At 46.5% G+C, this 15088-nt stretch overlaps 1 protein-coding gene across 1 annotated transcript in view; it reads right to left on the bottom strand.

Moving 5' to 3' along the window:
- Positions 1–397: 397 nt before the first annotated feature.
- The window catches only part of WT1 (WT1 transcription factor), a 50218-nt gene continuing 35527 nt past the window's right edge, over positions 398–15088 (bottom strand). The window contains exons 5-9 of the mRNA XM_036325731.1: positions 12506–12602; positions 10333–10483; positions 6302–6391; positions 5621–5713; positions 398–2040 (exon numbers count right to left, since the gene is read on the bottom strand). Of these exons, the coding sequence (XP_036181624.1) occupies positions 1919–2040; positions 5621–5713; positions 6302–6391; positions 10333–10483; positions 12506–12602 (553 nt within the window). The 3' untranslated portion in view covers positions 398–1918. The remainder of the gene's footprint in view (positions 2041–5620; positions 5714–6301; positions 6392–10332; positions 10484–12505; positions 12603–15088) is intronic.

The raw sequence follows: 15088 nt of genomic DNA on the forward strand, positions 1-15088 counted from the left end.
AATATACATTTAAAAGGGAGAAATGAAACCCGGAATGCCTGCAAGCTCCAAGATAATGGAGCAGAGAAGGGGACACCAAATTAATCTCCTTATTTACAACTGGAAAACCATACACCAGAACCGGAAAGAGAGTTTATAGTTTATAGATAATGTAGATCTTGGCTTTCACACTTGGCCGCCCTGGAACGTCTAAGTGGTTTTCAACCTGCTGAGCTGATTTACGGCAACTATAGCTGTAAATTCACTTGTACTAGGTGTTCAGCTTATACCCTCCTGATGGTACTGTGTAATGGTGAACTTTTCAAAAAAGACTCATAATCGTTAGTATCTCTCTATTCTCTTTTGCTGACCTGGAAAAAGAAGTGATGCAATGATAGCCTGATTAAAATGACCCCTAAAACACAATCCCCCCCATGCTGTCCACAAGCCCGTTCAGCCAGCTCCCACGCAGTCCCTTTAAGATGTGAGCAGAAGAGGGGCCTCTCTGGCTGCTCCTCTGAGGGATAACTGCCTCCTTAGTTCCCACAGGAGGAAATAAATAGTGGTCAGGACCTGGGACAGGCTCAGCTAGCCATCATCGATGTAGGCGGTATCTTCTTACCTATTTAAAAGAGGCTCAAAGGTTTGAGCTCAATAGGGCTGATAGAATCTTGCCACTTTCCTTTTGAATAGACTTTAATTGAGAGCGAAGTGAAAAAAAAAAAAATGCAGGTTACAGTTTTAGTGTTATCCATACGTTGTAAGATCAACACCGAGACAGTGATGCATCTAACGTTTATACATTTCCTAACTTTAGTTGTCAAAGAGCAAATCATTATCAGATAGATATATTTACACAATAATTTCAAGCAACAGTAAATAAACAACCCCCTCCCTTAAAAATCCGGAGAAAAAAAAATCACACACATCCAATTACCTTTAAACAATGGATTTCCTCACCCTAGTAAGTATCATTTTTTTGCACATATACTTGTAGATCCAAAGTGACTTAAGTTACTGAAGAACAGTCTCATCAGTGAGATCTCAGATCAGCCCTATTTCTTTTCGAGTCGCTTTAATTTTTACAACTTGAAGCCACATAACCAGCGTGGCCTGTGCACTTGAAGGACCCTAAGGACACCCCACATGATAAAAAACGAATTCCACTTCCTTTGTGGAGGAGATACGTACATCTCTGAAGACGCATATGACTACAATTCAAAAAGTCAAAAATGAAGACAAAACCAAAATCTCAGATCTTCAAACAGGGCGTCTTTAGAGCATTGTGTTAATGTTAACATTGAATTAACTGAATGGTAATATTCTTTCATATTTCTCTACAGAGTTGCTAGTTAGTTCTGATTCTTTTTTCAGCTGCTTGAAACACACGAGCTTTTTTAAAAACCTGCCTGGCAGCGCACAGCAGCCTGCCTAACCTCCGCACTGTCGGACGGGTCTCACCCCCGGGGCCCCGCTCTCTGATTTATTTCTTGCTATAGCTGTTAGTAAATGGAAACCATGACAAAGTTTACATTAGCAGACACATACACATGCCCTGGCCTATAAATATTCTATGATGGAAAATGGTACAATGACTCCATTCCCAGTGAAAATGAGCGTAAAAGAAGAGGGTGGGGGAACCTTCTCAACAATGGCTCTTCTTACACTGGGAAATCCAGACCAAACGGCGATGTCTGTCGTTGGCCACCTCTCCGGGGCCTTGTGAGTCAACTACAAGTTGGCAGAGTGGAGGCCACCTTCTCCGGGGAAACCTGGTGGGATCCAGTAGTACACGCATCTTGTCTTGGAAGCTGGATGAAGGCGAGCTGCCATTTCCTTCTTAGAGAGGTGAGTGAGGAGGGATTTTTAAAGTCAGATTTGGAAAGCAGTTCCCACACTGTCCTGCCTGGGACACAGCTCTGTCACTGGGTTGGTCCCCTCAAAGTGCCAGCTGGAGCTTGGTCATGTTTCTCTGGTGCATGTTGTGATGGCGGACTAATTCGTCTGACCGGGCGAACTTTTTCTGACAACTGGGCCACCGACAGCTGAAGGGCTTTTCACCTGTTGACACAATTGCCAGTCAGATACTTGCAACGGAAAAGATGGTATATGTTTAACTCAAAGGCCTGAGTTAATGCCACAAGGCACCCACTCTTGATTCCCTCTAGTTTTGTCCCTAAGCTAACGCACCAGGCTCACTTCAGGGGCAGCTCTGAGATGGCAGCACTTCTGAGGCCTTAAAATACTGTAACAAATTAGAAAATAATAGAGGTCGGGTGCATGAAATTCATGCCCTTGCGGTGTGGCAAGGGGGGGTATCCCTCAGCCCGGCCTGTGCCCTCTCACAGTCCGGGAGCCCTCGGGGGATGTCTGACTGCCTCAGAAGCTGGAGAGGCTCCTGCCACCGCCGCTGCACTCGCCAGCCATGAGCCCAACTTCTGGCTGAGTGGCACTCCCCCTGTGGGAGCACACTGACCACCAAGGGGCAGCTCCTGCGTTGAGCGACTGCTCCCTGGTGGTCAGTGCACATCATAGTGACTGGCTGTTCTGCTGTTTGGTCTATTTGCATATTAGCCTTTTATGATATAGGATTATTAAGTCAGAAGACTTGGGAAATGAGAGACTATGAATGAGAATGCCTCGGTAATCATATAAAGTGAAGGGAGGGGAACACTTATTTCAACCTCTCCTGTTAAACTGTTTTATGAACTGTGTAAGTAGGGCATTGAACTTATCTGGGCTGCAAGGGCCTCAGGATGGTCACCCTAGATGTTACTGATTAACTGCCATTCAGCAGTAGAGCTGTGACTGCAGCTTTCCTATCTCTGTATAGATAGAGATTCTGGACAGGCTGAGTATTTTAAATAAGTCACTGATACTAGTGTGCATGGTATTTGCTTCTATTTCCTTAAAGTGTTACTCAGAGCATAATTCTGTTACACAGAAAATTCTAGTTGAGGCATAGTCTTGAGATTGTTAACAAGTCTGCCAAAAGATCAACCCTTCTCCATCTAAGGCGCCCTCAGAAGTTCTTTCCGCCGAAACCGGTTTGGCTCAGTGGATAGAGCGTCGGCCTGCGGACTGAAGGGTCCCAGGTTCGATTCCGGTCAAGGGCATGTACCTGGGTTGCGGGCATATCCCCAGTGGGGGATGTGCAGGAGGCAGCTGATCGATGTTTCTCTCTCATTGATGTTTCTAACTCTCTATCTCTCTCCCTTCCTCTCTGTAAAAAATCAATAAAATATATTAAAAAAAAAAAAAAAAAAAAAAAAAGAAGTTCTTTCCAAGCCTCACTCTGTACAGGGAAGATAATTAGCATTTATCACGTGCCTAAAGTATACCAAGCTTTGTGCTGACCATCATCTATATATACAAAAGCCTAAATGACTGTTACGAACAAACGACCGGAATGACCTGAAAGACCGGTCGACCAATCACTATGATGCACACTGACCACCAGGGGGCAGACGCTCAATGCAGGAGCTGCCCTTGGTGGTCAGTGCACTCCCACAGCCAACCTCCTGTGGCCTCTCCCTGCCAGCCAGCCAGTCCCAAATGCCCTGATAAGAACCTCCTGCGGCCCTGATCAGGACTGGGTGAGGTGCCTCCATCAGCCCCGACTGCTGGCCAGGTCGAGGGACCCCACCCATGCACGAATTCGTGCACCGGGCCTCTAGTATGTGTGTGTGTGTGTGTGTGTGTGTGTGTGTGTGTGTGTGTGTGTGGCTTGTCTCATGTACTCCTTAGAATAGCTCTGTAAGGGAAGTGTTGTTATCCCCACTCTACAGATGACAGTGCACATCTGGGCAAGGCAGACACAGGCAAGACTCCAATTCAGGTCAGTCCAATTTCAGAACCTGTGCACTTTGTTGTATCCCACCTCCATAATGCAAATATAGCTGTGACTTCACACTAAGTACAAGTGCCACAGAAGCCAATCCCTTGTACCACCTAGGGGATCTTCTCATGATATCGTTGGTCCCCCTTCACCTTTTCTGAGAAATACTGGTCAGGACAAGCACTAAGAAAAGTCCCAGGGGAGGTGCTGACCCAGGGTCAGAGCTGGGGGCCCATCAAGTATAGCATTAAATAGTCTACTGGTAACCTAGGTCACCAGGACATATGCAGATATGCACAGGTTTGGGGGTTGAGGTACAAGGAATAGAAACTCTTTCCCACCAAATTATGAGCTCAGGACTAAGGCAAAGAAGCAACACCAAAGGCATCTGAGTAGGGCCAACGAGATGCCCATCCCACCAACTCTGGGGCACAGGTGCCTTGACTCTGTCTGTAAGAGCAGCATGTTTGGGTTGAAAATCTGGGACTGCACGAGCGGCTCATGACGCCAGCCTTCCTTTACCTCAGTGGTTCTCAACCTTGGCTGCACATTAGAATCACCTGGGAATCTTTTTAAAATCCTGATTTCTGGACCTCATCCTCCGAAAATTCTGTTTCTTTGTTATGGGGTGAGGCCACAACATTAGTAACAAAGAAACAGAATTTCCGGAGGATGAGGCCCAGAAATCAGGATTTTAAAAAGATTCCCAGGTGATTCTAATGTGCAGCCAAGTTTGAGAACCACTGCTTTACCTCCTGCTCACTGTTCCTCTGCTCCTTCTAATCTGGCTCCTGCTCCCAGTCTCTACTCCGAGCCATGCAGCCAAACTCCTGTCCAACCCTTTCTCTTGCTGTCTTCATTCTCCTCAGTCTATCAATGGTATTCAGCTCTGCTGACTTTCTACTTGATCCTCTTTCCCCCATGGGCTGTGAGGTAAACCCCAACCCCCCAAACCTTTCTCCAACAAAGAAGGCATATGGTGGGCTGGGAGCAGATAAAACTGGGTTTGCTACTTACTAGCTTTAGGACTTTACACAAGTCATTTAATCACTATGTGCCTCAGTCTCCTCATCTGTAAAATGGGGATAAAACATGCCTGCCCTACTCTTCTTATAAGGATGATGTTAAGATAAAGTATGCTAACCTAGACATTGGCCCTCTTTCCAAAGCTATAAAATACACAACAAAGATGGTGCCATTTTCATTATGAATCACACCAGCCTTATGGAGAAGCAAAAGCCTTCAACAGCCAGTGAATAAATGCTAGATTCCCCTTCTCGAGACTAGTACAAAGGAAATAATATCCACATACTGATGTGAGTCTGGCAGAAGCCATAGCAGCTCCTGGGGCACTAACTTTTAGCAGAGAAAGAATTCAGATCTCTGAAAATAGTGTCATGAAACATCAACTTTCAGAGAATAAATGTTTAGCTTGCTAGATTTGGGCTTGCTAGAATTTCTGTTGTTCTTCTGTGAGGTTGATTATCCTATCAAGCTGAGTGATAAAAAAAATACGATGAAACAAATTGGGAACAGAGGGACCTACGTTATCTCTTCATTCTTATTTTGGACACTCATGAAAAGTTCTTTTCACATCTCTCTTCTATTCTGTATCAATCCCCCGCCCCTTCTTAAACAATGTTGTTTAAAATAGCCATAGAATGTTCTTTCTCTCATCTGAGTCTAAACCTGTTTAGAACCATTTTACACTAGTCTTTTCCAATCTCTCTCATCATAAACAACTTCATTCCAACAGTAGTTTAAAAAATAATGAAAAATAAATGTGAAGAAAAGTTTACGCACTTGTTTTACCTGTATGAGTCCTGGTGTGGGTCTTCAGGTGGTCGGACCGGGAGAACTTTCGCTGACAAGTTTTACACTGGAATGGTTTCACACCTAGACGGACAGAGAAGGTCTAACCGCAGCCCTAACAACGTGGGGGCATGACGAGGCCCAGAAGGCCTGCTTCCCGGAGGCCGGAGGAGCCGGGCATTTCCAGCCACGCCTGCAGCATCTGCCTCACTCTCAGATTTCCCCCAGGCCCAGCATGAACCACCCGATTCTGTGCATAACCCTGAAGACCTGCTTCTGCTCTTGGAAACAATTATTCTTTAACCACAGATGTCCAGGTTCTGACCAAGGTCTCAACTGTGTCCAAGACTGAAAAAGAGGATCATACTCTACAGATGGGATTCCGATCTCCACCACCCATGATCTTTACTGGTGCTCAGTGTATCATCAGCAAGTAGCTAGTGGAACCTCATTGTTCTGTGGTCTGCATGATAAATATGGGGTGCTTCTTTCTCTTTCCTCCCTTTCTTTTTTTTTTAAGAGAAGGAAAATCCCCAGCAATTAGAAAAGAAATTAGAAAAATGAAACAAATGGCTGACCCTCTCACATCCATATTTAACAACAAAGAAAATCACAACATCAACTGTAATGCAAGGGAGCACACTGCCGGCAATGAGAAGTGAACCTACAAACCTGTGTGTCTCCTTTGGTGTCTTTTGAGCTGGTCTGAACGAGAAAACCTTCGCTCACAGTCCTTGAAGTCACACTGGTATGGTTTCTCACCTTGGAGGAAGACACAGACTCCATTTGAAAATGATACCGGAAGTGGGGATCTCATTAAAGGCAACCTCTCCTCTTGGGACTGAAGGGGTCCCCAAGGGCCTCAGGCACTTCGGTGGAGCATGTTAGTGTGGCCTTGCCAAATGCAGTGTGTGGTTAAAGGCCCACCTATCCATGGGCTCACTGTCAGTGACAGAAGACTGGGAAGGCTAAGTGAATGAGGATGGTCCCTCACCTCCCAGTTAGAAGTGAACGGAAACCCAGGTTCTGGAGTCTGAGACCAGGGTCACATCCCACTCTGGCACTGTAAGGGCTGGGTGAGCTGTGGTTTCCTCATTGTGAAAAGGGGCCAATAATCTGACAACTTCCAAGGATTTATAAACTGATTAAACCAGACCATCTACAGAAAGGGCTTAGCCCAGTACCTAGCACAGAAGCGTGCTCAAAAATCACTGGCAGAGAATATTTAGACAAATAACAAACGAAAGAAATCTTAACTCCTAGACTGAGTCTGAGGCAGAATTCTGAAATGGACGTGCCTTGGAGCAGGCCCATATTCTATGGCCTGAAGATTTGGTGTTCTCTGCTACTGACTTCTCATTCCTGAGTCAAGCATAAACAGTTCCATGGTTGTGAGACGCTCAAGTTAAACCAGGAGCTTAGAAAGATTTTGCTATCCCTTTATCAGAGAGAAGTCAGTAGTGGGATTACACAACCTCCTGTCTCAGAATGGAGAAGCCCCACCCTGTCCTCGCTCAAGAGAGTTCAGCCAAACACTGGGAGCTGAGCCCCAAGAGTGCACTCAGAGACCTCGGGCCTTTCCACCTTCGTATGAGAATTCTGAGTCACCCGCATTCTGGGATGGAGTTCTGGGATGGAGAGCAAGTCCTCCCACCCGCCCCGCCACCTCCCCCCAACCAGGGCTCCGTCGGGTCTTTCCATTCCAGGGCAGTCCCTAGTTACCTATCCAGCCCCATAACCTCCTCTATCTCCCCTGAGTAATCTGTACTCCTGCTATACCAAAGCTCACCATTCCCGAAATCTGCCTCACCCTTTGCTCACACTAAATGCCCTTGGTCCCTATTCCCACGTTCCTACCGGCAAAAAGTCTGCTCTAAGTTCCTCACAAATGCCTGTTCATCTGTGATGCCTTCCTGGAAACGTCGTGTGCAGACTGAGAGCCCTTCCTTCCCTCCTTACAGAATTTATTACAGAACATCGGATGCGGTGGGCTGTGCCCAGGTCTGCCTCCTCCACCGGCTGGAAATTCCTGAGGGCAGGAGCCTTTCCTTAACTTGCTACTTGTCCCCAGCCCAGTGAGTGACTTAGCTTCATCTCTACAATTGGGGAGGACAATACCACTATTTGGTCGCATTTCTTTTCCCTGCCTTTCTGTTTCTGCTCCTGCTTTTCCTTTTTCTGCCTGACCTTAACCTTGATGGTCAGCCCACACCCATCTGCCACCAAGAAACCTCCTGGACCCTAGCTCAAATGGATGCTCTCTGGACAACTCTTCCCACTCCTCCAGCCTCTGGTTTAGAACAGTATCATGTGCTCTTTTAGTCCCTTTTCATTTGTATATGTCCTAGATCCAAAACAGACCATATGCCCTTTGAACTGGGGGCTTGTGGCTTGGGAATGAAAAGGCGTGAGTTTGAATCCTGCTTTAGCTGTACCCCACCCAGCTGGTAATTGTTGTATGTGTGAGGATTAAATGAAATAATGCATGTAAAGAGCCTGACACATAGAAAGCATTTAATATAGAATTACTTAATATTATACTCTGCACTGTTATTATAAATTGTACTCTTTCAAGAAGGGGGCCACAGAATTGTTATTTACCAGCCTGCCCTAGCGGTTCTGATAGTCTTAGCGATCTTGCCTACTGTCTTCCCTTCAGACATCTAACCCTCATTGTTTTCTAAGTGTCTCTTTTCCATTAAAAGTTTCTACAACTGTATCATCTTGAATGTAGTCCCTCGCATTCTTCCAAGCAGAGTTTTACTTTACCATCTCCCTTCTTGCCTTAACATTTACTTTCCAAATGATCCCATTTAGGAAACTATGTAAAAACAGAACATGCCACCAGTTTTCTCATCTTTAGCCTCAAAGCCAGAGGTGCACTGAGTGCAAAGTCAGGTTTAAGCAGGAACTGCATCCTCTACATGTAATGACTTAGCAATGGCCGATGGTCTAGAGATCTGAAAGCAGATCACTTTCTTCTCAAGCTTCCTTAAAGCAACCTCAGCAGTAATCTTATCTAATAAAGAGGGAATATGCTAATTGACCCTCATGCCATTGCAAAGATGGTGACACCCACAGCCAATAAGGAGGGAATATGCTAATTGACTGCCACGCCCTCAAAGATGGTGGTGCCCACAGCCACAGGATGACCGGCAAAGGAGGGCAGTTGTGGGCGATCAGGCCAGCAGGGAAGTGCAGTTGGGGGCAACTGGGCTAGCAGGGGAGGGGAGTTGGGGGTGACTGGGCTGGCAGGGGAGTGGTTAGGGGTGATCAGGCCGGCAGGCAGAAGCAGTTAGGGGCAGGCAGGCAGGCAAGCGGTTGGGAGCCAGCAGTCCCGGATTGTGAGAGAGATGTCTGACTGCTGGTTTAGGCCCGATCCTGAGTCGTACATCCCCCAAGGGGTCCCAGACTGGAGAGGGTGCAGGCTGGGCTGAGGGACACCCCCCTCCCAGTACACGAATCTCATTCACTGGGCCTCCAGTATTAAATAATTATGCTTATCGTCACAACAAAGGTGTCTTTCAATTGTGGAAAGAATGCCCTCTTCAGTGTAGCTCAGGTGTTTGGAGCATCATCCCATACACCAAAAGGTTGCAGATCGATTTCTGGTCAAGGCACATATCCAGGTTGTAGATTCGATCCCTGGTCAGGATGCATGTGGGAGGTACCAGTCAATGTTTCTCACTCACATCAATGTTTCTCTCTCTCTCTCTCTCTCTCTCTCTCTCTCTCTCTCTCAAATCAACTTTTAAAAATTTTAAAAATGAAAAAGTATGGCACCAGCTGCCCTGCGGAAAAGCCTGCTCTTCCCCCTTTCTCTATAGAGGAGACCCAACTTCACTCCCATCCACAGGCCAACGGCAATTATTTGTAAAACAGCTGTTCACATTTGAGGTGTCCAACAACCACACAAGGACTCTTTCCCAGAGGCAGACCTGTGGGGAAAATCAAGTTTTCCTAGACACATAATCAAAAATCACCATCTTTTTTTAAGATTGAAAACAAAAATTAAACCTACAATCCATTTTCCCATTCTCATCTGGTTGATTATTAACCCAAGCAGTTAAGTTTGTCTTTGAACCATCTCTTCCTAATCTTAGGATAACCTTGCCCATCAAGCTCTCAAAATCATCTGATTGTACCAAACTCCCAGGCTAGCTCCTCTCTCTTTAGAGATGCTAATAGTATTCCAATAGGAACACTATCATTTATTCAGACTTATTGGCATAGGGTACTGCACTTGGTGTTTCATACCTGTAATTCCTTTAATCCAATTTAATATTAAAATGTAATCAGCTCTTAACAATTATATAAGGTAGGCATTATCATCTCCATTTTTCACATGAAGCAAATGAAGTTCAAAGAGAGGTTAAGTTACTTTCGCTAGGTCTCGCCACTTGGTGATAAAGCCAGAATTCAAACACCAGGCTCTTTAATTCTGTGCGATTCTTTTTCCACCACTCTGCTCAGCCCTTCCTGAAGACAACTTACTGACTTCTTTATTAAAGGATGGATAATCAGGATGCAAAATGGCCCTGCAGCCTTTTTCTATCATCTGAGCCAGATCTTTCAAAATGCCTACTGTCCATCATCCCAGCAATCACCTGGGTCCTTAGCAGTGTGAGACCCAGGAGCAGGAGCTCCGGAACCAGCCCTGCCCCAAGCTCACCAAACCAAGGCCGGACGGTGGACACACTTACCAGTGTGCTTCCGGCTGTGCATCTGTAAGTGAGACAGCTTAAAATATCTCTTATTGCAGCCCGGGTAAGCACACATGAAGGGGCGTTTCTCATTGGTCTCAGATGCCGAACGGACAAGAGTCGGGGCTACTCCGGGCACACGCCGAACGTCCTACAAGCAGAGCATAAGTGAATGCAGGCTTTAGCCACAGGTGAACATGCATGCCAGGTCCCCAGGGAAAGTGAGCATTGGAATATACCCCAGGAAGGGATGGCAGAGCCGAAGCCTACAACTGCTCCACACACCAGATGCCCACAGCAGACATCACTAACGGATGACAGATCAGTGCATTCTACAATGCAGCACTCTGACGTCATCACTACTGACCACCCAGAACCAGTACTTGAAGTCTGTTTGACGTCGATAATCCAGAGTATCTGGAAAAGAAATGCTGGTGACTGGAAGAGCTCCCAGTCCAGCCTGTCTCTCAGCTTCTCCACTAGATGCAGTGAGGTTTGGAAGCCAGAGTCCCAGATTCTCTTCCATTCCCTCCGACTCAGATGCATGGCCACAAGACTGGGGCCAAATTTGCAATGGGTGGGAATGTCCTTATTAGAGAGGCAGGCAGGATACAGAGGAGCTCCAACTAACCAGACCTTCCATGTGTGAGTAAATGACAAGGAAGAGGAGCCCCTGATCTGGGGGTGTTGTCTGTGAAGGGGAGCTGAAACCAGAGTCTCATTGTGCAGTGCTTTAACAGTGACACCAGAAAACACTGGGTCTGCCCTCTGTGCACCATACACATCCTTCCCAGGGCAGCATGTTGATCCCCTTTATCTTCTGAGTGTATGTGTACGGTCAGTCCTACCTGAGAAAGAGCTAGAGGGAAACAATGAGGCAAGCTCCCCTTCATTCTCTTGGGAGACTCTCTCCTCCCCCAAACTGTTCACAGCCTCTGTCTCCCTAGGAGGCAGTATAAAGAGGTGCTTAAAAACAGGGTTTTTGGAGTCAGACAAGTCGTGTTGTAAGTCTCTGCTCCACCTCTTACCGGCTATGTGGTTTTGGACAAGTCACTCATCTTCTCCAGGCTTGAGTTTCCTTACCTACAAAATGGAGCTGATGATAGTACCTACACCTCATAAAGGTGTGCTGAGGATTAAATGGAGGAGGAGGAGTCAATGCATAGACATGCAAGAAGCTTAAATGTGTATTACTAAGTGAAAGGAGCCACTCTGAAAAGGCTACATACTGTATGATTCCAACTACGTGACACTCTGGGAAAGGGAAAACTGTAGACAGTGAAAAGATCTGTGGTGATGGGGGCAGGAGAAGGGGAGGGGGGAGAGAGGAGCAGGTAGAACATGGGGCATTTTTAGGCAGTGAAACGGCTCTGCATGATATTGTAATGGTAGATACACGGCATTATGCATTTTGCAAAACCCACAGAACCACACAGCACAAAAACTGAACCCTAATGTGAACTATGGACTTTGGTTAACAATAATGTGTCAGTATTGGCTCATCCATTGTAACAAATGCACCATACCAAAGCCAGATATTAATAAACATAGAGACTATGTCAGGGAAGAAGCAGGGGAGAGGGAAGATACGGGAACTCTCTGTACTTTCTGCACAATTTTCCCTTGAACCTAAAACATTGTTGTAAAAAAATTAAGTCTATTTAAAAAAAAACAAAAAACAGTCCATGTATAAAACTTAGCACAATGCTTGGCATTTACAAAGTGTCCAGCCATAGGTGGTGCAGTTATTGATGTTATTGTTATTATTAGCAACCCTTGGCAAGATAGAGTCTACCTTTGGGCACTTTACATTGCAGACCAAGTCAAAGGCAGGCCGTTAATTCAAGCCCGTTTAGCCCCAAATGCTAGTATAAGAGCTGCGTAGCCCACCATGGAGAAGGCGAATTAAACCATGAAAAGAGAAAGGATGGGATTCTACAGGAAACATCTTGGCCTGAGCCAGGGAGGCAGCCCCCTTCAAGTTGGCCTCTGGAGAGGAGGAGGCTGCCCTATCTGCCCCCTGGAAGAGGAGGGGTCCCTGCTGTCCCAGGAGCATACAATTAGGAACAGACTTGCTAGGATCAAATGGCCATCAGCAAGGAAGTGAGAGGGTGGATGTTGAGAAGGGAAAGAGGCCATGCAGTCCACTTCCAGCCGGGGCCCGAGCACTCACCTGAATGCCCCTGAAGACACCGTGGGTGTGTATTCTGTACTGGGCGCCACAGAGGATGGGCGTGGTGTGGTTATCGCTTTCATACCCTGTGCCGTGGCTGCAAACACAAGGAAGAGAGAACAAGGCTCGGGTTGGTCCAGAGGCACCATTTGGAAATGTGCATCTGCAGCGGAGGAATGTTTTTTTAAAGCTCACAGGACAGCAGCTGGTTTCTGCCTCCCTCCATCGGGGCTACTTTCGAAGTAGGGTTTTGTGAAGAGCGGGGCTGCTCAATCCTGGTGTCACCACCACGCAGCCCCCCCTCACACTCAGATCCTCACAGACGCACTGCACCGTCCGGGGCTCTGCCTCTCTCAGACAAGCCGGGAACAGTCACAGTGGCAGGAGTTCATCCCCAGCACGCTGTTAACCCTCTAGATGGCAGGGCTGACAGCTGCAAGTATCTCAGGAATGAGCAGATGCCTCAAGTTCACATCAAGTGCAAGGGATGTTTGTCGGCACCTCATGACTCAGTTTTCACCAGATAGCGCCAAGAAAGTGATGACACAAGGAGAGATGTCACATCCTCAGAAGTGGGGGTGACACATCTGTGGCCCTGCTCCACTTAACCTAGAGATCAGTTTTCCAGATCAACTTAACTCTTGGCAGCCAACCCGTGCCAAAGGCAGACACCGGATAATCTTCCTCCAGCAGTAGACTGACTAGTCCCCTAGTCGACGCTCAGGTTAACCGTGGACTACTAGTGAGAGCTGAGGGATGTGAAATATTGAAAAGGAATCGCTTGGAAGGGGTGGACATTCTGCTCTAAAGGTATTCTCTCCTCCAGGAAAAAGCTGATTATCTGTTCTACAGTTATTTTACTTCCAAACGAGGCAGAGTGAGGGTTCTTATCCACCCGGGCGCACACTGCGATCACATCTAGAATCATCATGGAGAGCTTTTATGAAATACCTCTGTGAAATGGTGCAGCGGCTTTGGAAAATGCCTGGAAGGTCCTCAAAAGGTTAGACATAAACTTCCCGTGGGGCCGGCAATTCCACGTCCAGGTATGTTCCCAGGAGAGATGAATCATATGTTTACACAAAAACCTGTGCACATTGTTTTTGAGCAGCATTTATTCATTCTGGCTAAAAAGTGGAATCAACCCCAAAGTCCACCAGCTGATGAGGAAACAAAATGCAGTACCTTCATAAAATGGAATGTTATTTGGCAATAAACAGGAAGAAAATACTGACACCTGATAATGTGGACAAACCTTGAAAACACTGTACTAAGTGAAAGAGGCCACTCACAAAGGACCACCTACTGTGTGACTCCATTTATACAAAGTGTCCAGACATAGGCAGAATTATGGTGACAGAAAGTAGATTTCGGTGGCTGGTTGCCTAGGGCTGGGGAAGCTGGAGAGAAATGAAAACTGACTGCTGAAAATGTCCTAAAACTGGGGTACTAGTCACACAAGTCCGAATATACTAAAACTCTTAAGTCGTATACTCCAAATGAGTGAGCTGTATGATATATGAAACCTGTAAAGCTGCTTTTAAAAAATTACCTCTGCAGAATGGGGTCCATGCACCAGCATTTTTTTAAGCCTCCAAGTGTAATTAACTGGCTGTCAGGGCTGAGAGCCTCCACCCCCTGACTGTTACTCTGGAGATTCCAAGGGTCCAGGGGGCAGGAGGCAGGTGGCTTGGCTGATGAGCCCACTCCATCTGAAGGTATGGGGAAAGTCTGGGGCTGGCTCAACTCTCACTCACCCAGGGAAGAGAATTCCTGGAAGGCAAGAGTGTCTGCCAGGACGCCTGACATGTCCATGTACCCTGTGGCCACAGCAGCTGTGGGGTGTCACATGTAGTTCTGGCTCCAAAATTTTAAGAAAAGATTGACTGTCTCCTTTGCACAGAGCAATGAGAGCAGTCTGGGGAGGTGGGTGGCAGTTTGCTTCCCGTAACCTACTATATACACCTTGTTTCCACATCTTTCAGGTGATTTTTGACATATTTGAAGAGAAATGTCCCAAAGAGCTAAACTAGGGTCAAACACGTAAAAATTGGAAAGACATGCCAAATCCAGATAGTATCTGCCTTTCTGAACCTTAGAATGTGCCTGCCAAGAAAAAGAGACCATGTCTGCGTTCCTTACAATTACATAGACAGTCAGGAAGTGAGAGTTGATGACGATGGTGATGGGGTAGCAGAAAGCAGACAGGACAAGAATGCTGCTGCCAGAACATTTTGCCTCAAAAGCTGTGAAGAGATGCTGTCTGCCTGCTTTAGCCTGCCTGCAGCCAAAATGTGACTTACACACTTTCCAGGGCTGAGGAATCTCTAGGGACAAAGCAACAGGAATACGAATTATTTTAGAGTTCTGCAATCAAAGGGGAAGAATTAGAACTCTCCTGTCTTGGCAGTTGATCTCTGGATGTTTCTGGGTCCCTGGGGGATGGAAGACATGGGGAATAGACGTCACTCAGGATACTTGTCCCAGGAAATGAAGTGCTGTGTCATTCAAAGGGAATGACATGAATCTCACAGCCCGATGCAAGCCAACAAACAAAAGAAGCAACCAGCAACAAGAGTCTTA

This window comes from Myotis myotis, unplaced genomic scaffold, assembly GCF_014108235.1.
Source record: "Myotis myotis isolate mMyoMyo1 unplaced genomic scaffold, mMyoMyo1.p scaffold_m19_p_10, whole genome shotgun sequence".
Taxonomy (NCBI): domain Eukaryota; kingdom Metazoa; phylum Chordata; class Mammalia; order Chiroptera; family Vespertilionidae; genus Myotis; species Myotis myotis.